This window comes from Acipenser ruthenus, chromosome 5 (genome assembly GCF_902713425.1).
Source record: "Acipenser ruthenus chromosome 5, fAciRut3.2 maternal haplotype, whole genome shotgun sequence".
In the NCBI taxonomy this organism is placed as follows: domain Eukaryota; kingdom Metazoa; phylum Chordata; class Actinopteri; order Acipenseriformes; family Acipenseridae; genus Acipenser; species Acipenser ruthenus.
In genome coordinates, this window is record NC_081193.1 from 73,331,178 (window position 1) to 73,354,825 (window position 23,648).

The following is a 23,648-nucleotide window of genomic DNA, read 5'->3' on the forward strand; positions in this document are numbered from 1 at the left end:
TGCTATTCTTCTGCAAAACAGTTTAATTATGCTAGTCCTATATTAAGAGAGTGCAACATTTTAGTTTTATGCAAATGACTGGAGGTACAAATTGGAGTCTGTGGTTACTGGAAAGGATTGTGTAACCAGGAGGTGAGAGTATTCACTGTCATTAACATTAGGTAGGGCTTCTGCTTATAGCAGGGTTCACTTTGAAGAGATTATTTAGTGTGCAGTTTTAATTTATTAAGGACCATGAATCATTCAAGGGAGAAGTCCTTTCTAAAATAAGAGAATGGGCATTTTGTCTTCTAATTTCCAGTCCATGATAACTCCTTCTAATTAGGAACATGAGTTATTAGCCTGGCACTATCCCAGATTGGAGTGTGATTTGTTTTCATTGAGCATTTGGCTAAGTATGTTTGACAGATTAATTTCACTTAGTTCCCAGAGGGAAGAAAAATACCATAGTAAACAATGTCCTAACAAAGCCTTATCACAATTGGATATTCCGTTCTGTAAAATATATTTCAAAATGACATACTGTATTACATGTTAGGTACTGTCAGCACCTCCTTATTCCTCAGATTCTGATTCTCTCAATATATTCTTCTCCTGATAGCTTTAATATACTGTATAAATTCATAATGAATTCCAACAAATTAATATCAGAATAAGAACTACTCCACTGGAATTATTATGAAATTTAGATTATTTTTTAAAAAGTGTTACCAAAAAGAGATACTAAATAATAATCAAAAAAGTGTGGGGTCTGTTTTAATGATGTATACAGTAGCTCTTAATTACAATGCTCCAATGATAACAGCAGCATATCTTAATAACTATGCCTCTATTTGCTCTTTTAGTTCCAGAGGCAGAATGCCAACCAGTAAAAAATGTACATAATTTCATACACTTAGTCACTGACCTCCCATCTCTGAAGAAGAACTAATAATCCAGTGATCTAGTTTAGTATGATGGATGTACTGGAAAGAAAGTACTCCATACAGTATATGCTTTTAATTAAGAGCATCAAATCTGCCACAGTTATCAACACAATAGACTTCGGTGAGTTTTAAACAGATGGATTGTAAGTTTTCCAGTTTACAGTGGCTTAAAGAGTATAGGGGTTCAGAGAAAATACAGCGTTACTCGTCTCCACATGTTACTACAACTGTTGAAATAATGCACCTGTAATTTTTCTTTTCGTTGTTAACATTCTGACGACTTTAAAGCCTCTTTCAAAGCTCTTTTCAAAATGGCCACTCTAGTGCACTGGGTTTGAGATCTGTCCTCTAAATCACTGCAGGAAGAGCAATAACATTTTGAAAAGAGTTTTGAAAGAGACTTTAAAGTTATAAGTGTAAAAAGTTGTCAGGACGTTAACAATGAAAAAACTAATTACAGGTACGCTACTTAAACAGTTGTAGCAACACGTGGGGATGAATAACACTATTTTTTGGTGTGGGGGGTTAATAAATCAAGGGGAAAACAAACCAAATAATGTGAGAGGGTTAATGTATAAATAGTAGCAATGCAAAGCAAAGCCTCCAGAGAGAATTAACAAAGAAATCAAGGAAATCACAAAACACAAAAGCAAGAGCAAGTATACAGAGTTACTGAGGGGATTTTGTGAGGCTAGCATGCTGAGGGAAAAAGGCATGCATACTTTAGTTTGTGCTTCATTTTACATTTTAATTTCTAAAACCTGTGATAATTACATTTTTGAATTCAGGATCAGTAAACATGCCATTTGTAGCTGCAAAACACCCATATATTGCGGCCAAAATCTGCGTTTTGCACGCACAAACCGTGTTTAGCGACCATAAAGTGGGACTTTAGCAGCCACTAAAAATGCGGCATATGTAAAGAATGGTTTTCAAATGAAGAAAACAGCATGGAATTGGGCAGGAATCTGGAATGCTAAGCGGGTGCAAACATTATGAAATGTAAGGATTTTGCCTTGCACTTGGGCAATTGCTGACCGTCCAAAAACTTTGCACCGCCTCTTACAAGGTGCAAAGCATTGCAGAAGTGAGTAATTAAGAGCTGTATAAAACCACACATCAGAGACCTGTCACTGGCTTCAGGATGGCTGCTGTGGTACACTTCCTGATGCAGCGACGCTTGGCTTTTGTTGAGGACAGGCAGGAAAACCTTCAGAGGAAAAGGGCAAGACATAGAAGACCCTGCATATTCAAACCCAGGGTCACTTTGTTTGGGATGCTGGAGGATGCAGTGGTAAGGCGTTATCGTTTCAATCCGCAGTTCATCCTAGACCTAATAGCTGAATTTCACCTTTTCATCATCTGGTTGTCTGTCCTCCTGGTAACACCGATATTGACTTTCTCCACTATAGAGGACCATATGGCCTCTTTGGCAGCATAACTGATTTTTACTGAGGCTTTTCCAAATAACTACATTTCATGCTGACTGACCTCAGCCCTAAGGTTTATCAGCTCCTCCTCAGATAATGTATTTTCTTTTTTGTGCACCAAGAGGACTTTGCTGCCCTTCCTCTGATATATATTTTTTTGTTTGGTTTTATTTTCGTGCTCCACAAATCTCATACAGCACCTACTGTTCTCTGTACTCCTAATTCATCTCACCACTCGGCTGTAAGTGCAGCCGTTAAATAGCCTGATGCACAGACAGCACTCATTGCGACCCTCATTACTATGATTGCAGCTCATTATTTGTGCGTGTTGAGTAATTTGTATTGCTCTTCAGCTTACACAGGTCAAAGTGCAAAATAATTACCTGGCCGCTAGGCAATTTGGATTTTGCAGCCACAAATGTTTGCACTGCGCTTATCCTTACATGTGGATAAAATGTATTTTGGGTGAGTAAAGTGCAACTTTACCTTGAAGTCATGAGTGCTTTTAATAAATACTGTACTTTAATGCTAACTTATTAGGTATGCATTAACTACAGCCTTACATTTGAACTGTAATGTTACTTTGAACTACTGTACAAAAACCTGGTCTTACAATAAACTTCCCTTTCCTTATTTTCCACCTGAAAATTTTTTTGCAGCCATTTTTTGCAGTCAGGGAAGTTGCAACAGTTTTTATAGTTGTTTTCTATAAATCTTCCTTTCTCTGTCTCTTATGCTGTCCCTTTCCATGTAGACAGACACGCTTCCAAAAAATGTCCATATATATTTTTTTAAACTGTACCGATACTGCACTTATGCAAATAAAGAAACATAAAATTGTATTACTTATTGATAACCTTGCTATAGCGATATAACACATCCTGACTCTCTCCTAACACAGAATATTGTATTTATTATATAGATTTACCTTCCAATAGTTCGGTTGACAGATATGACAGAGGTAAATTGGTAAGTTAGGTTGAGGGGTGCAGGTTGAGACGGTGCAGATAAATACTAAGGATCAAGACATTTATTTTTATTTTTATTGTCATATGAAATAAATAAACTGAGACTGGGTCTATTCAATTTATCTAAATATGTTGGCTCCAACTAACCTAATTTTTCATATTATAACAGAAAAAACACTAATGAGACTTCCATGCTTATGAGACTTTAATGATCTAAATAGAGGGTGCTATACAATTGATATAAATGGTATAGTAACATAGGCCCAAAAGAACCTGTCAATAAGACAAATTAACATTGCTTTATTAAACAAACCTGGCATTTAAGACAAGCTGGCCCACAATATTTTATGATGTGTATGTGATACTGGAATCTGAGAAATTTTAGAACGTTAGTGTCCCAAGGATGTATGATCTTGAGGTTACAAAGTTTCTTAGTAGAATACAAAGGATAGCCTGGTACAATGTAGTAACTGTTCTGTGAAAATAACAATTTATGGGTCATGTGAGGCGATAAGACTACTGGAAAGTACGAGAATATTCTGCATTTTCCGTTTCCTTCCTCCTCCACAGTTCAAGTAATCCAGCTTTTTGAAAAGATCGACCTCTCTAATGCTTTGTGGAAGATGCAGCTTGCAGTTGAATGGTTATTTTTAAAAATCAGTATGTTAAGGTAACATGTATGGGACCATACAAGGGGTTTAAAGCCAAATGCAGTATTTCCTTTATTAATTATCATTTTAAAAAGTACCAGTATAAATTAAAAGTGTAAGCTACGTACAGGCTATTTTGGTAGGTTTGGTACGAGAAAACAAAATTCCACTGTGAAACATGTTATTTGCTTTACATGAGACCATGAAATCATACAAAATATGAGACCAATATTTGGGACCCCAGAATATTGAACATTGAGTATTATGAACGTCCGTACCGGAGGGCTCTCTGGCTGATGGTAGCCTGGGCAATTTCAAATAAAAAAATGCTCGGTACACTGAACAAAAGGGAATAATTATTATTATTCAATAATTTAGTTATATATTTTGCAAATGTCATATGAAATATTTTGAGAAGTTTCCATGTTTTAACAAAACATACCAGCTTCCCTCGAACATCCTGTAGTAGCTAATTTTGGAAATGGTGAAATGAATGCATTTAAAAGTGCAGCTTGTGATTTAGCTATTGAATAGAAAGCCAGTGTGGACAGTCCAAACTGATTTACATTGATAATCCTGTTTGCTCCCCCTTCTACATCACCATAAAGTAGGTGTAAAATAGTGGCGCTAATGGACTCTTTTTCTCTTCTTTTCAGATTGAGAATTGGACCTCAGAAAAACTGAGATAAAGAGCAATGGCGCCAGTGGTGCAACTGATTACTCAGTTGCACCAGTTAAAAAAAAGGCTTTTGAAAATAGTATTTCAGAGCAAAGCTATGAAAAGTTATAGCAGTGCAAAATTAGCTCAAAGCAAAACAACTGAAAATCGTTTTTCTTATTTCCTTGGTATTCTTGACGCTCTTACTCCATTGGTGCATTTACACTTACAACACGGACCTGAGCTGGTTTAGGATTATCATATGTCACGTGTCTGTTGTTATTTTGAACATCTATTTATGTTTTATTTTGTTTGATAATTCACTGATGGGGAAATAGGATGTCTTTAAAAATTTGGACATAAATATTCTACAATTTAGCATTTACTGTGTTTCAGGTAAGCATTTAAATATTTAAGAACATTTGTGTATTTAGCAGACGCCTTTATCCAAGGTGACTTACAGAGACTAGGGTGTGTGAACTATGCAGCAGCTGCAGAGTCACTTACAACTACATCTCACCCGAAAGACGGAGCACAAAGAGATTAAGTGACTTGCTCAGGGTCACACAATGAGTCAGTGGCTGAGATGGGATTTGAACTGGGGCCCTCCTGGTTACAAGCCCTTTTCTTTAACCACTGGATCACACAGCCTCTATCTTTGCATAATAGCTAGAGAAAATGATAAATGTTGAATGTGACAACGCTATTTTTCGGCTTTAATACATATTGTTTAATCGTAAAATATCTTTAAATACCTATTTTTAGACAGTGAAATGCCGTAAAATAATGAAATAAAAAAAAACTTACAGTAAAAAAAAAACATGAAAAAGACTTATTTGTGCTATTCAACAAAAGCAACTCATTTGTTTAATAGCTAAAAAGCAATATCTATGACTTTCAATAGTGTACGTTCTCCCCCCAGAACTGAAATATATTTTAGCGATCTTGGTTCCCGCAGGCAGCCGCATCACACAGGGCGAGGCAATCCACACGCAGGCAGAGGGCGGGCGTGAACCCGGGACGTCTCACACTAAAGCATAGCGCCGATACCGCTGTACAAAAGAGCCGGCTCCTTTGCAAGGAGCGTATATCGGGCTTATGTCTTTGTGTGTGAGTACGTCACCTACCAGCCCAACTGCTGTCTTCCCCAGTGCACGCTACACTCTACACTCTCCCCTGCCAACCTCAAGTCCGCCCTGGACTTTCTAACCAGGCTACAGTCCGGCGAGTGCGTACCGGGGTACCTGCACCCCATTTCTGTCACCAATGTGGTGATCTTGGTTCCCGCAGGCAGGCGCATCACACAGGGTGAGGCAATCCACACACAGGCGGAGGGCGGGCGCGAACCCGGGACCTCTCACACTGAAGCAAAGCACCGATACCGCTGTACAAAAGAGCCGGCTCCTTTGCAAGAAGCGTATATCGGGCTTATGTCTTTGTGTGTGATTACGTCACCTACCAGCCCAACTGCTGCCTTCCCCTGTGCACGCTACAATATTTACCATATACTAATAAAGCATTACGATACTATTGATGATACAGTTTAAAAAATAAAGCCTTTCTTAAATCCAAAGATTTCCTTTCAGGGGTGAAGGTGAATAGTCCTTTGTTTGAAAGTAAAGTGCTTTTGGACCTGAAGCTAGTGCTTATACATATATTCACATCACGGCACTTACAATGATGCACATTGCAAAATAAAGCCTATTTTTTAAATCGTATAATAGTGTTTACTGTAATGATTTGTTTAATTCTAGACGGATACCCACAAAACCGAACATTTCCTCATAATGACACGTATCAAAATATGATCACAGGTTACGTTTGTAGATATGTGTGAAAAATAATATTTCTGACAATAAAGTTTCGCTGCAACTAGGCTAGTTTCACATTTATCCCACATGAATTTATACACATTTAAATAGTCTTTTCACATTATATCACAAATATAAAAGTCTGTTTGTATTTTGAAATCCTCTGCCTCTGTCTCTCTCAGCGTTCTGTCCAAGATATTTTTTGGTTCTGCTGTCCTAGTAACAATCCCAGGTTCCTGTTGCTGTTGTCTGTGCCTGTTTGACGCTGACAATGGGGGCATTGCCCACGAGTGTACGTGGCAAACGTGAGTCGTCTCAGGGACCACTGCATTCACTGTTGAGCAAAAAACAGTCCACTCTGGAGCCGGCCACTTTTAGAACGGCTGGATCTACAATAGGCTGGACCTAGGACAGCTGCGTTTACACTACAAAACGTCCTCAAAGTCGGGTTAAACATGGCTTGTGAAAACGGGGTATATGTGTGTTAGAGACTTGCCAGCCAAGGTTATTTGTTCAACAGTATCTAGACAAACAATCAGTTGCCTTTTCATCTGCTATTGTCTAGAATCAGTCACCATCCTGACCTTAGAAAAACACAAGATTTTTGAAGGGTCCTATAAGGCTCTGACACAAGGAGGCTGTTCTGCATTATTGTATACCTTGTTACTTTTTGTTTTTTAATTCTATTTTAGATTTTAACATTACTGCTTGAAAGTCGATCTCTGTAGCAAGTTAAAAGATTTTTAACTAACTATTTTCAGTAACATACTGCACATCCCCCGCCATTGTTGCTTAACAAATTACAGCAATTATAGGCCTCACGACAACATGATGTGTATCCAGACAGACACCTCCACAAACCCCCAGATTATGATATTGTCAATAACTTTCTTCAGCAAGTCACATCATCATTGGATAGCGGTTAGATCTAGCAGCTATGTGAAACTCTAAAGGGTTACATACGCACAAATTGTACATTCACACCCTCAACTATATCCCCAGAGGGTAATAATAAAAGGTAAAATTGGTCATCACTTGAGAAATAGAAAAGCTTCAACCAGATAGCTGTATTTCATACATTGTCTCATTACAGATAGAGGGTTTGCATTGCATTGTTGCCCATATGACCTACAATATTATGGACCACGGCTGATTGACTGATCATGTGAAGTGGGTAACAAAAACCCACTAAAGGTTATTTTTGCATAACCTACACAGAACTACTGTATTACCTTTTCTGTTTGTCAAGCCACAGTTACACCAAAGAACTTTGCTGAACCAATGTATCCATTTTGGAGGGATAGGTAGAAATGGTCACCTATTAAAGGAGAACCATGTCCGGACAGTAGCAGAGTGACAATGACAGACACGCAGTACAACAGCACTGTAGCCACAACCAGCTCGATGCCCTGAAGCCTTCCTTTCAAAAAGGACAAGCAAGGTTGAACGACTGTAATATTGTGAAATGTGGTCACAAAACAACTGAGAAATGAAAGAAACAACAGCACATTTCATACAGCAAAGAGACAAATGGGCTCTATTCACAGGGTCACTAACTACCCAAGGGCACCTACTTTGTTGTGTACATGCTGTCTCCTTATCAAAATGTGTCTCTTAAAAGGCCTTATAGAGGTAATAATAATAATAATAATAATAATAGTAATAATAATAATAATAATAATAATAATAATAATAATAATAATAATAATAATAGCATCAGTAATAAAACAAACAAATGAGATGCATGCAGTAATTGTATCAACTAAATATGCGATTAAAACCAAGATTAACTAAGATTAACATTTTTAATCGCAAGATTAATCACGATTAATTTTTTTTAATCGCTTGACAGCCCTACCAATAATACCAAATACATTTTAAAAATAAATCAAACTCAAGTGCCTGTACTAATTAACATACAGTGCTGCCTAATCTTATAATGTACTGTACCTTGCCATGCATTGATTGGGAGTGGTTTAGTATCCTGCGATTACAGGTGTCAGATGTCAGTATTTCAAATATAGCAGAGGATATTCAAAACCCTTATCCTACTAGAACCTCAGCTTAAACATGCACATCCAGTTAAAGTGCTGCCTTTCTTTTTTAAACAACAATTTGAAGTTGTTGTGGCTAACAAAATAATGGTATACCTGTTGTTCACTTCCATTTGCTATAGGTCTCAATCACTTGTCGTAACACTCCAAAGGTCTAGCAGCAATGAGACTATGTGATCTACGGCAAAACATTAAATATCCTTCCGCCTCTGACCCTTAAAACTTCAAAAACCAAAAATGCATTAATTTAAAAAAATTATTATTTTAATAAACATTAAACTGATTAAAAACTAGAAGCACTATTTATAGATGTTAAATTGAACACTGCCATTGAAATTGCAGCTTTCAAGATTTACAGGCCCTTTTCATTCTGATGTTCATTGTTCATGGCAGTTACACTGACAAAGCCAGAGGTCAAGATAAAATATGTCATTGAACAGTATTTAACTTAAGTTGTGACACACCCACTATAAAATGCATTGTAACCCATACAAACATAGTGTACAGGTAGAAAAACTAGATAACTACATAGCAACTAACGTCTTTAAGATGAAGTACTTTCTCTGACTGTCGTTGGTTTCATACACTTCAAAGTCTCTCCCATGCTAATTTTCTGTTTAATTGCCCCTAAAATCATTACTGTCAGGCTGACTACAGAGACAAAGGCTGCCTATTAATCTTAGCACTGTCCTTCCATGAATAACATATGACAATAAGATGTTGCTCGCTTTCACAGTTCCAATAAAAATGTAAGAAAGCTGCAACATTTGGGATACACTATTGCTACCAGAGAGGCTGAAAAACTCACTGTAGAAGGTGAAGAAGTCAGTTATATTTTTCTTGTACTGTAATTAATAATGAATTTACAAAAAAGAGGGTGGACAACAGAGCAGTCATTCTCATAAGGTGTGATCTTGTTGCAGTTATGTTGCTTTTATTAAATAACTTGATGACTAGCAGAGGTACCAGGGTTCTATAATAAACTGTTCAATTCATACAAATTTGAAATCTTCATAGGTTACCACCAACAACTACTTAGCATAGTTTCCAACTTTTCTTATAATAGACACTACTGAAAAACCAAGCAACAGATTGTGAGCTGGTGACCAGCAAGAGTTGGGAATTGGAACACATATTTAGGCCTACTGGTTTTCTACTGGAATATAAAGAGGTGTGCAGGTTTACAGAAGTTAGATTCATTTAGGGTTTTAGACATTTAGGACTGTATCAGCTCCTCTTGGAAAGCATGAGCAGTTGTGAGAAAAATATCATATAGTATCAAACAAGGAAACACTGGGAATTTCCGACTGGGTACCTATTCCAATCAGGGTCTCCGTTCCTGTGTTGTGAAAAATGATCACCACTCGCATTTTACAAAATCTCCACAGTAATATTATTCAACTTACAAAAAAACCTAGCCACAGTACTGCAATAAGCCATTAAAAGTGGCAAGGTTTATAAGTAATGTTTTGTCAGCATTTTTGAGCATCACACACTGTGTTAAAAAACATGCAGCGATGTTTTCGAAACTGGCTCTTTTCCCAGGATAATTACAAGCTATCTGCACAGTTGCTATGGTAGTTGATTGCAGCTTCCTTTGCTGTTGCTGTACTTCTCAGCAGTCAACATGATGCAATGGTTTCACAGTACTCTTTGTGGAATATAAACAGAAACTGAGATGAAGTGGCAGAGCTTCACTGTAGTCAGATCATTCCAAGTCCAAATTCAATTCAAGGCAAGTTTAGACATTTTTATAAATTATTAAGCTTTGAACTTGGACATTGAGCAGCCTGGATTTCAAGTTGATACATCAATTAATTTATCTTCTGACAATGCATGTCACTCATATCCTCAGCTGAGTAAGGATGACAGAGAACATCTATCATTTTTTTTTTTCAAATGTGTACAGGTCTCCTGTCACAGAAGTGCCTGCATTTTCAGCTGACTCACTCCTTTTTATACAATGCAGGCTTGCCATTAGGGGGTTTGAATCCTCAAGATTATATATAGCAAAAAGTAAAAAAAGAAACAAAAAAAGAGTGAGTTAAACATTGTACTTTTTTCTAAATGGGTTTCAGTTCAAATAAAGACAGCAACAACCTTTTTTTCCAATGACTGCATTCTTTTATAGTTAAAAAAGACACTGAATAATATATTAGGTACATTACCCTACACTGACTGAAGCACACAAAGCATTTCAGTTCTGAACCAGATAATCTATTGTAAGGTTTTATATAAATTGTAATAATTGTATGTGCCCCTTTAAATGGTAAAGAAGTGAGAAATCATTCAAACTCTCTGAATATTCTGTGATTTTCCTGTGTTTAATGTAAGGCTTTCAAATCTACTGTAAGGTTTTATATAAATTGTAATAATTGTATGTGCCCCTTTAAATGGTAAAGAAGTGAGAAATCATTCAAACTCTCTGAATATTCTGTGATTTTCCTGTGTTTAATGTAAGGCTTTCAAATCTACTGCCTAACGTATTGTCTTTTTTAACCTGTCTTACACTTTCACTCTTTCATCTACACTATTCAAGCATGAATGGAGCACTCTTGTTAAAATATATTTCAAATTATAGCCAATATGCTGCTGTGAAGCACAGCACCTGACAGCTCAGTTTCATTCACAGAGAGATTTAAAATGTCTTTCAACACCCTGCCAGCCAACACAATTACAAACCCTCACACAAACACACATATGTATAGGGTACCTGTGTGGAGTCTTTCACCTAGACAGATGGTTCTCATTACCACTGCACTGGCTTGTGTAACACTTTACTGTGTCCATGTTGCTTGGGTAAATCATGTCATTGTGACTGCTATTGTATAATGATCTTCAAAGGGGGCTAAACTGCACCTTAAGCGTACATTGTTTGGTATGAGAAAATCAAAAGACTCCTATTTTATTTGTTCTCCAAAAAATAATGAATAGCTAAGATGTTCAGAATGATGCATTATACTACACTGTGTCTGTTTTGCACAAAATTCCAACTTAAAGGACCAGGCACTATAATACATTTTTGGTTCCAGACAGTGGTTGAACGCACCGGTATTGTGCTCCGGCAATTTTTTTGGTAGCCAGAACGGGGTTCGGGCACCTTTTGGAACCTTTTTGACAATAAATATGATTCTTTTCCATCAAACTATGTTCGAATCTGACCACACATATGCGAAAATGTATCAAAGAATATACCCGTTGCTTCGTTCCGCACGTTGCGCAAGCAAACTCACGCTGCCTCACATCAACCATCACGGACAGTCAACCTCTCTGCGTGCTCATTGGAAAAGCATCATTTGTAATGTCTGATAAAAAGCGTAGTGGGGTACTGTCCTACTTTTCTGTTGTTAACAAGAAGCCTAAAAACAACTAAAAACAGTTAAGTTAAATTTCCATATTAGTGTACAATACTGTATTTATTAACAATAAACAAATAAAAACAGCAGGGATGTAACTGTTACAGTACACTTTAGCGCTGTATGTGCATGTTTGTTATTTAAGTTCATGAAGACCTTTAGTTAAAATATGTTTGAAACACTAGTCTTACCATATATATATGATTTGAATCAGTTTTACATTTATTGTATTTGTATAGAATGTTTCAGTACCGCTGTCAGATGTGCTTCGGAGAGTGACGTTATAACACTCAGGAAACACAGTGTTTGGGGCTATGAGAAAAATGCTAATTTTTAAATAGACCTTTAGAGTACAATATGTATTGCTGTTTTTGTAAACCTGCGTCTGAACGCTCATTAATACAAACCATTTCTATATCCCCCAAGCTGTTCGGATGAACGGGCTTCTACTGTATGTGTTATTCTTAAGCATGATTCGCACTGGACTGAAAATCAGGTGTCCTCAGAGTTGGTAGAAAGCGGAGGACGTCTAGTAACCTCCCAGACGTGGATTCGTTTTCATCAAGAAAAGTCGGTAAATTCAAAATGAAATGCGATGTTGCAGCCAGATAACGCGCTTCTGTGCATGATTTTTAAACAGTGAACCGGGTGTAAATAACTATGTTCATTGTACCTTCTTTTTCAAAATCCAGAATAACCATTTCGTCCCTTGAGTGATATGTATTTCCCTACATATCTTCAAATACACCGTTCAAAACATAACATTGTTTTGTATTTTCCCCCGATCCCCAATTTGGTTATTAGTCCATGGGCCAAGATCAGAATGTTCACATATCGGTACCACCAGAGGTGGCAAAATTTCGTTGTGATTTTTGTAAAGGTCTATGTCTATTGATTGTATTTTGATATGATAACCGTGATAACCGTGTTATAGTTAATAAATACTGCGTGCCAGTGTGGCGTGTTCACCGTGCTTCCATTATGCCCCTCCCCTGCCTGCCTACCTGCTTCAGCTGCGGTAAACGAACCAGTCCATCACACATGTACTCCCACAGCATTTTATACAGGGTAACATTGACCAAACTAAAGAGGTTAAAACATGTTGGTAGCAGTTACATTATTCTAAACACATTAATAAGTTCATGTTTATAGTTCATAACAATAAAATATTGATTTAGTGAGCTTTATGTCTGGAGACTGGAGTCTCAAGTATCATTCTCAAAAAACTGTTAAAGGGATAATTGTATCCTCATTTGTTTGTAAAATGTTCTCTGAATGCCACACGTGCACCACATTGACTTGAATAACAGGGCAATGGGATACAAGTGTGATAGCCATGTCTATGGTTGAATTATAACAAAATAAATCCAACAGTGTTGGAAAAATGTCAAAAAACAAGGAGCAATTTCATATTTAAATGACCACATCTCAGTTCCAAGACTATTTTGATGACATTTCATAGTCTGATGGTGTCAACACATGTGTTTCCTTGGTCTAGCACATGTGCAATGATATTCAGAAAAGTCCAGACTGATCATTTCATACATTTTCATACATCATAATGCCTATCCAGTTGCGGAAAAGTCACTCTGAGGGTGGATATGTTCAGATGCTGTAGACTACCACTAAGCTGCCACTCTGGCATGGTTATAATATCAAAATATAATCCAAAGACATAGACCTTTAAAAAAATCACAATGAGATTTTGCCAGCTCAGATGGTACCGATATCTGGCCTGGCGCATGGACTATAGAAACTGTAGAATATCGTATCAATTTTAATATTATATCATGGTTTATTGTAAAGTCTTTGAGGAGAATACCGCGGAAATCCTGTATCAATTCTAACATAACACATACATCGTCGATTTGCACGGGAGTAAAGACACAGGACGCTTGAATTTTTACAGAAGGTACCGATGTCCTGTAAAAAAAAAAATGGCAGCACCTCTGAGAAAAATTCCGAAGCCACCTGTTTATGTGGGGGGGGGGGGGGGGGATTCGAGCACTGGTTCCAGTACTTAATTATCGGTGTGTATTCCAGACAGTTAAGTGTCAAATATTTCTTTCAATTAATGAAATATGAATTCTCATTGGATTACCCTTAGTACAAACCTGCCATCAAGTACAAATGTACTATTCACTCATTCATAATTGTAAAAAGACAATAGATTAATTTATTATGTTTATGCTAAACTTGTAACAGAAAACATTCAAAAATGTACATAAGCTATCACAATTTAAGAAATCAAATGCAATCATTTGTATCGAAAAAATGAGAGTAACAGATTAAAAAGTAACTTTAGATAGACAACATGGCAATATCTCATTATTCATAACGCACAATCACAAAGTGAGAGATTAAAAAGGTGGTTTGCTCTGACAATACAGCAAAATTCTAAAATGTCCTATTCACAGTCTAGTAGTAGTAAACACACGATTATGCAACAAAATGTATATCACATATTTAATAATAATAATAATAATAATAATAATAATAATAATAATAATAATAATAATAATGTAAAATTGTGTGTATTAAAACGGAGTCCCATTCCTTACCTGATAATGTCATCGTTGTGTCCCATGAAAAACTTCTGGTTGTGTTCTCTTGTGTTGTAGACCACACCGACCCCAGCCACGAAGTAAACCACTTCCTTTCCCGCGGTGTAATACAGGTTATTGCGGCACTGGTGGCCCCTGTACCCGTAAACCCACTCCAATCTTAGCTGGCACCGGGGAGCTGTCCGATCCGCCATGATGATATCTGACTATTTTATATATATATAAACTCTTAAGGATGTTCTTATACAGAGAGTACGGCTCGAACGTACAACACTTGTCCCCAGCGCTATTCCTAAAGAGACTGAAATAAGCCTGCAATGTTGTATATTCTTCGCATCCGTAAAATCATGTTACTATAAGCATATTTTCCTATCAACACTCTAGATGCATAAGAAACGTTAATAGAACAACACTAAACATTGGTCAACATTTACATCCTTTTATGAAACGGCATTCAAGTCACTGCGTGTTCTGTGTTATAAAATTACACTCAGCTAGGTATATTCATTCAAGCAGTCCTTGGCTGTTGTCAATTAACTTTTCCAGTTTTAATACTTAGCTATATATTTACTTCTTTATTAAACCAACGTCTTCCTACACATTGACACGTGTTAAAACTCATTTTTATTAATTCTTCTCTCTATTTCAAATATGTGCATATTTAATGCAGCATATAAAAAATTAAAATTAAACAACTGGTTGTGGACTGTCTACCAACTGGAAGAATAGAAGACTAGCCTATCATAAAACACAATTACTACGTATACATAGTTTCCATATAAGAAATAGGCCAAACGCAATGTTTGACTGCCATTCATAAATCTGATCAGTAAACCTCAGATGACACCAACGAACCTCTGGAGAAACCTGCCTTCTCTCAACTACTAGTACCACTAGCGGTGCTCCTGTCAACGACAGACGCCCCAAAATGCAAATGTTTTTGTTAACTTCGTTGTAATGCAAAATAACGAAATAGCTTCCAACCACAGCCTCTCTCAGCGCTTGCCCCCTCCTTAATCCTCATCTCAAAGCGGTTGGTTGGGAGGAGAGGGACTCTGGACTGTAATACTGCCATTGCGCACAGAATAATAAATCGCTCCTAGAAAAAAAAAATGCACAGAAGCCTTATTCTGTGAAACACATCTAAGAAGAAATGTAACGTGGGTCCATATCAGTCAAAGGGTAGTCAAGCTAATATTTTTACGTAACGCTTTAGAGAATAGAGGCTCTGGTTTCTAGGTGAAAGCAGTACTTAGTTACCACGACGCCATTATGTCCGCCTCTGCCGCCGCCAGTTGGGCGAAGAGCGCCAGGCCGCTGAGGATAATGGTAATTGTAGTTTTTAATGGTAGGTTTCTGAATTGATTAGAATGTCAATGCTATTTGAAAAAACAACAACTACCAATGCCCACCGTAAGAGCGTTGTCCAAGGTTCTTAACCAAGGAAACTAAATACTCGTTCGTTTGTGCTTTTTACAAATAAATCAGTGGAATTGATTTACTGAAGCAAGAGTGGATTGCCAGTAAATCAAACCAGATTAATTGCAATTGTATTTGCAGTCGTTCTACCAATTGAAGTCTGAACTAAATTCAGATAGTAATATAAAGGTTGAGAAGATCACTGTAACCGATGCGTCTTGAGACAACAAAACAAGGTGAATTTTGGGGTTACTGTAACTACTGTAACAACCTGTAACACTGTATACCGATCGGTTGTGTTTTCAGCCTCTGATTTATCTGTACATGTTTGTTTTAGACCGTTTAAACTATTTAGTAAAATACTTTTATGTAAATATTTGTTTATTTTGTTTTTTAATGGAGAAAAACTCATAACAATCTATCAAGAACTTTATAGCAAAAAATATGATAACAATATATGATAATATGATAAAAAAAATAATAATAATACGTTCAATACTCAAGTCATATTATGCCTGACAAGATAGCATTTCTAGCACAGCCTGTTCATATCATTCTAATATTAACATCTCTAGCCGGCTTGCAAATTTGGCGCTATGGCGCTAGATTCCTTTGCCAATAGACATATATATATATATATATATATATATATATATATATATATATATATATATATATATATATATATATATATAGCTATAAAATAGCTTCCCAAACCTGCTGATTTATGAACGCGTTAAAACAGACTTGCTATTGTTATTTGAAAATGAAACAACATTGCTCTGTGTAACCCTGTGCCTGAGTACTGTCCCACCACTTGTTACAGAGTAGTGTATGAATGATGTGTAGGAAAGCAGTCCTATGATGTGCTGTAAGCATCCTACAATCTATCACATGAGTAATGCTCCAGATTAAAAAGATGTTGTCTGTGGGTTACTGCAGTGACGTCTCTAGGTGCGTGTGGGAAGTGTGCATGGGATTATTTCACCTAAATTAATCAAATGCTTCTTAGCAGATCCCAGCTACTAGCTTGTGTTTTATTCCTTTATATATTGGCTTGCATTGTTAACAACATAAAACAAACAGTAGACAAGGTACTTTTAGTATGGTACAGATTGTGATTAATCCAAACAAATCATTCATCTGACTAATGGGCATCCAATGGGCTTCACAAACTTTTTAGTTTCTGACCTGGAAATAGGCTGGATCACAGACACGCTCAATTCCAGGTCAGCAATAGGGGTTAGAGCATTTCACGGGACCTTTGGTAAAATATTGCAAGTTACACCATTTACATGGAAGGATTCTTGCACAGCCAAAGCTGACTGATAACATTTCCCACTGTACACCCTGAAAAATGCATTTGGACAGGTTCCGGATTTTTGCAATACATTACTGGTACATCATACAGACAAAGCAAACAAAAAGCTTAACAGAAAGGCTACTTCAAATTTAAAAAAAAATCCAATTGTATTGATTACTCTTCATATGAGCTAATGATAATTAGAATTTCTTCCAAAAAAGCAGGCGAAGCATTCACTGCACCCCCTGTTACTCTACATTCACTTGGTGTACATTCTACTGGCTCACAGAAAAAGATCTTACAGTTCTAACAGTGATCTCATTTGCTGCAGGCTTCCCATGTGTGACCAGGCTGTCTCGGGTTATTGAGCTCATGGCAGTCACTGTAACTTTGGGTTAAGGCCATGCTATGAAGGCTGGTGTTTCAGACTTGGGATTAAAATGGTACAGAGCTATGGATTATGAAAATACATATTACTGAACTGTAACAGTGGGTTCATGACTTTGACACTGCCGATATTATTTAGTTCAATTCATTCTATAGAAGTGCTTTTAGCCTGAAAAATGTGAAGCACACTTTTAAGACCCTGTCATTTTCTAGAATAATCACGTGCAGCAACTTTGTCCTTTGGTGTCTGTTGGCTGCACCTGCTTGTATTGTGTTCGGTGGCTGCCTCTGCTGAGAGTGTATTTCTTGCTCACACTTTGCCGTGTCAGACCTGCAAGCGAAGTGAGTTGATTGGAGGTAGCCATGAACACGTCTAAACATACAGTATTAAAAGGAATGAAATAAAAATACAAAATAAAAAGAGTGATATTAACGCATTTAATCTGTTTTTGTAGATTCTGTTGTTTAGAATTCTGATTGACATTCTGTGTGAGAGATCTACACCCTCAGCGACATTATAAGCGTAGTTGCTGTTAATAGATTCCAATGGGGATGTTACTTACAGAAGGTGGGGAGTTGAAAGGTCACATTACATGACAGATATAACATTCTATTTTTTTAATCATACAACTGAGTCATGTGACAGTGTGCGACTTTTAACCAAGAAATAAAAGGCATGACCGTGAAATGAATAGACCTTCTGGAGGAGAGAAAATCGAAAAAGTAAAGACAAGCAACACTAACATATTGCAGAAACAGCTTTGACAGCAATGTGAATACAGTGTATCACTCATGTGGGTGTTGAAACCTTTATACGGAGGAATGGCATGCCATTGCATAAGATGACTCATGTAAGAGCCTAGGCATGAGTTGAAAGGGCAGTGGGCTCTTTATATAGTGGTAAATGGGAGAAGCACACACATATATTAGCAGAATGGGAAGCTTGAACACCACAACAGTTTATAACCCAGAAGTTTTCACCAGGGATTACATTAGCACTAAAATTGCGGATTCATTATCTTTAGTCAATGATTAATCCCCAAGGAAAACATGGTTTGGAAGCAGTTCAACCATAAGTCCTGGTGCACAATTAACTACTAATAAAGCATCTTCTCTCCTGGCATTTGAAGAACTTCTCTGCTGCATGTACTGCAACATTAAACTGTTCATAACATTTCCGGTTCCCTTTGAACAATAAAATACAACACTGTGGCCAGTATTTGTAATATACTAGATTGCTAAAATAAGTAAAAACTCAGGGTCAGCTCAAAAATATGGGATACAAAAAAGACTTTGATTTAGTTCATAATGTTTAAAATCTCTAATGTTTCAGATGAAGGATGACATCTCCTACAGTACAGAGCCGCTTAAAACCAAACCACTCCATCAGGGCATTAGTTAAAACCAAACCACTCCATCAGGGCATTAGTTAGAAAGGAACTTCAATTTTGTTTTCTGTTCCCTTGTCATTTTATGATGTTTACAGTTATTCAGAGTGGTTCTTATGTTTTGATAAGTCTGTGTTAAGGTGCTTCTCTTCAGTTCTAGTAAGCCAGACACAGATTACGTAACAGGCTATATCAGCCCTAAGTGTCTTTATACAGTAGAGGCTGGGACCACATAGCTTCCTTTTGTTTCATTGACAGTACAGTGCTGTACACTGTATGCTGTTGTGTACTGGGTGATCTAGCCTCATTACATACGTCTATGGTAAACAACTGGAACTGAAGAGCAGCATTACTAGCCCCATTTATTATGCTGCAAATTCAGGCTATGCAAATACTTAATGTAAACTGTAGCACTTTGGTACCTTCGCTGTAAGTGACACTGTTTGAATGCAGAGAACCCACTGGGGTGAGTTTAAACTACAACACAAGGCGTGGTACGGTACCAGGAATCAGCAGCAACTTTTCATCTATAGTGTTGTCTTTGAAACATCTGCGTATTTCAAATTAAAGTATAAAATGCAAGCATAAAACCGTGGGGAGTACTCTGGTTTGTCAAGCTTTTATTTATTTATTTATTTATTTTTTATTCTGTCACTGAAATCCAATGAATAATAAAGGGTCCTGTCACAGGCAAGAGATCTGTACCATTCATATTGCAGAGAGTGCTGTCTTCAGTTACAACAGCCAGGCTGCAGACTTCACCCTGTCTTGTGTGGTTCCAATGCAGTCTGGATGCTCACAATGCAGATAGTTATTGGCTCAGTGACAGCAATGGCTTGCACTCACCTCCAGAGCAGTTCAGTCTCTGTGCACATCTAAGCCATTGTCACTTTGTACAATAGTTACAATGGTGCCCTGTGCCATTTGTGCTGAATTCTGTGTGGTGGTTTTGTGATGTGGTCTAGCTACAACCTTCATTATTGTAAGGCCAAAACAGCTACTGCCAAAAGTTTTTTTTTTTTGCTATGTATATGGAAAACTACAAAGTGGTATATAATTCAATATGTTAACGTAACATTACTCAGCAAGTTTCATTCAACTCTATGAAGCAGAATTAGTTCAAATCTATAGGATGATGCAAAACTTTCGTCCATAGCTGTATATGGAATCGTATTGCTTCGCATATTTTTATATAGATGATTTTGTGTATCATTGGAATGGTTTTTAATAGAAATGTTAATAGTAATGTTAGGTATTAAATAACCCTAACTATATTAGACATCAAAGAAGAAGAATGAATACATTCATAAGAACATTGTGTCAAAACGTTTATCTTTTTGACAATTTCTGTACAGTTTTAGAATTAGGTAAACCACTGACAGTAAAACAAAATAATAATAATAATAATAATAATAATAATAATAATAATAATAATAATAATAATAATAATAATAATAAACGAAGGTGAATAAATAGTTATTAAACAATACCAATTCAATAGATCGAATTAATTAAAACAGAGCCCTCCATGATGGTTTACATATTGTAACTTATACTGTAAACTAAAGAGACTGTAACGATGGGCAAGCTAGTTTGATGTTAATGCAGGTCAGATGGCAGTATAGAGTACAACAGAGATATTGAACAGGGTAGGACCTAGTACGTGGTGCTACATTACTTATAATCACAGGAACCAATTAGTCTATAATTAAAGCAACATTTCAAGACTCTGTGCGATGAACCTTTTAAAATTATTAGTTGTTGGTTTTTATAACATTAGTACTCAAAGGCCTGTATTTTATTTAGAGCCCTTATATTTATAGAAACAACAAGTGCATTTGGAGTTCAAACAACATGTTTCTCCATTATGATTACCCAAAAATACATTGTGTATTAATCCCTGTGTCTAAAAAGTGAATACCAATAAATAACAGGCATCTTGGCATTCATAATAATAATAATAATAATAATAATAATAATAATAATAATAATCTGTTTTCCTTGGCTTCTTGTTAAGTCCTGCCATATTAGAGCAGTTTGTAGTTGTTACACATTTTGTTGACTAGGGCGACCTCTGCTGGTAGATATGAGAACACATGAGAATTCGACTGCGTGAAGTTTTCTGCACACAGGCTTCAAATTGAAATGTTATGTGACCAACCGTGTCTTCTCTTCAGATGTCCTACTGGCAGAGACTGCACACTAAATAGAAACGTGCCTGCTAATTACAGCGATTAAGGCCAGTCTGGGAATAGGAAATTGAAAAGCTTAATACACTTCAAAAATACAGTGTAAATTTACCATGGTGAACACTGATAAGGGTCAGATTATTATATAAGTGAGAAAACAATTACAATCTTTTGGTTAGCTGGGATGTTCCAAATAGATTCAGAGCACTGATTAAACACAGCTGTAGCTGCAGTGTCTTTGACTGGCATTTTAACTTGTCACCCAGTCCCACCACCGTGTCTCAATGTTGTAATTGCAGCAATCCTCAAATAATCATACTAATTATCAAGTAAAAAAGAGTCTTAAATAATTCCGACCACTTAAATACATACTGTGTCACTCTGCAGTCTACTTGACACTTCACACTTAGCATTCAAACATTTCCAACAGCTGGGCTTGACTGACCAAGTACTTGTGAACAGAGATCCACAAAAAAAGCACAAAATAATTAAGCACTATAAACTGTGAGTTATCTGAGGGCTGGCCTTTGTCCTCCGGAGGCTGGTTGCTCGCTGACATCCTCTCTCGAGTTCCTGGGTGTAAAAGAGGAAGCTGGCTTGGTCGTGGGATCGGAGGACGCCCACTGAACCTTTGGATCTCCTGAGCTGTGTGGGGACTTGCTGCGGTGAGGAGAGAAGAGATGGCAGCTTTCTGCCTGTTCCCTTGGTAACCAGTGACATTACAGAGCAGAAAAGCAATAAAACAAGAGTGGTGATAGAATCTGATTATCTGCCTCTTGTATACATGGGTGTAGTCAGCTTATCAGGAACAGTACTTGGTGGAACATACAGTAGAGGGCATCCTGTACACATCTTATGACATTAAATACTGCTGTCAGTCGGAGGGAGCATGCCCCACGATTTTTGTGTGTTTTGTATCATTACTTTAGGATGTGCCTAAACTAATCAAAACACCAGCTTAATTATCTGTTACAGTGTCTCCCAAGGAATTCCTGTTCAAAGATTCTAGTTGGATTCAGCCTTCTCCTGTCCCCTAGAATCATCGTGTTATCAGGATTTATATTCTGTGTGATGGGGAAAAGCATAGCTCAAGTTTGAGGTCCTGGCCTGCCCTGTGTCCCAAGAGAAGCTATTGCTACTGCAGTGTCCCCACTTAACTTACAATCAAAGCATATCGACTGAACAATGTTGCACATTTGGACAGTGTGCCAAAGCATGACAAGACTGCCTAGCAGTCTGATCACTCAACTATTATCTACTTGCAGGCATTCGGCACATTCACAGTATGGGGGATTTTTCAGTTGAGTACTCAGTCAAGAGCTTACAGTATGCTTACTTACCAGAATGCCTGAAAGAAGAAGCTTTATAATCCTATCATGACTAAAAGTATTTGAGAGCCCTGTACTATGCTGTAGAATCACAAGGCAGACAATGTTAGGTTATTATCCTAACCCTGGTTCCACGAAATAGAATGTAACCATTACCGAACGCGATATATCTCGTATAGCCCGAATTAGCTGAGCACTTATATCAAAGCTGCTCCTTTAAAAGCCCTGTATGCGTCAGATGTCATCTCTGCCCCCAGGAGATAAATACGAATGATGCATAAGACTCAGCGCCATTTTCTCTTCAGGCCTGCAGCATTGGAGTGAACGCAGCGACCTTGAAGGTTAATGGTTATATTTCTATTTCAGGGAACCAGGGTTATGTTAATAACCTAACGTTCCCTTTCAAGTATGAAATGTAACCATTACTGAATGGGATACAATACCCAAGCCATCAGATGTGCTAAAAAGGAAGATAAACTACCTTTAGCATTCTGGTTGAGGCTTGACAAGGGTCCATGGCATATAGTCCACAGTACAGTGAGGGAGAACCCTCATGCAGTGTACATGCTGCAAGGTTACACTGAGAAACCTCAGCATTTAACACTGGAAGTCCAAAGCGTTTGTATAGCTAACAACCGCATGACTCAAAGTGGAACATAATAAAAATGTGTTAAAGAGCAGAATGAGTGGCTGCTCTTAACACTCTGGTCCCAAAACCAGGGTTCTGCTCATCTACGACATTCAGTCGTTAGAACCTGTTAAAAGTTTTAGGCGCGGCCCAAACTGCAGAGTAGCAAATGTCTGCGACAGATGCATCCTGGAATAATGCCCAGGAGGTTGCAAGGCCTCATGTGGAGCGACCAGTGACCTTTTCTGGTAGGGGCAGGTTGGCTAGATCTTATGCAATCCTGACCGTGTCTGCAATCCACCTCGGCAGCCGCTGTTTAGACAGGGCTTGTCAAACAATGAACAATTGCTTGGAGTGCGGTCAAGCCGTAACTGGACAGAGCATATGAAACTTTTTCTCCCTGTCAGACTGGAAAGGTGGTGGATGGAAGGCCTCCAATTCCACTGACTGGTTGATATGGAAAGCAGAAATGCTTTTAGGGAGAAAAGCAGGATTAATGCAGAGAGTAACATCAGTTTTGGCCTCCGCAAAAAACAAACAGGCTTTCGCCGTTAAGAATACTTGCATTTCCCCTACTTGCTTGGCGGAG

The 23,648-nt window shown here is 37.4% G+C and overlaps 1 protein-coding gene across 6 annotated transcripts in view; it reads right to left on the reverse strand.

Moving 5' to 3' along the window:
* Window positions 1-15,618, reverse strand: part of LOC117402826 (echinoderm microtubule-associated protein-like 6) — a 104,493-nt gene extending 88,875 nt beyond the window's left edge. For 2 of the 6 annotated variants that reach the window (XM_059024478.1, XM_059024477.1), the window contains exon 1: window positions 14,415-15,612. In XM_059024478.1, coding sequence (XP_058880461.1) covers window positions 14,415-14,611 — 197 coding nt within the window. In that variant the 5' untranslated portion in view covers window positions 14,612-15,612. Of the gene's footprint in view, window positions 1-14,414 lie in introns of all 6 variants that reach the window. The other 4 variants (XM_034004332.3, XM_034004331.3, XR_009328736.1 and 1 more) reach the window with 3 other exon arrangements.
* Window positions 15,619-23,648: the final 8,030 nt, after the last annotated feature.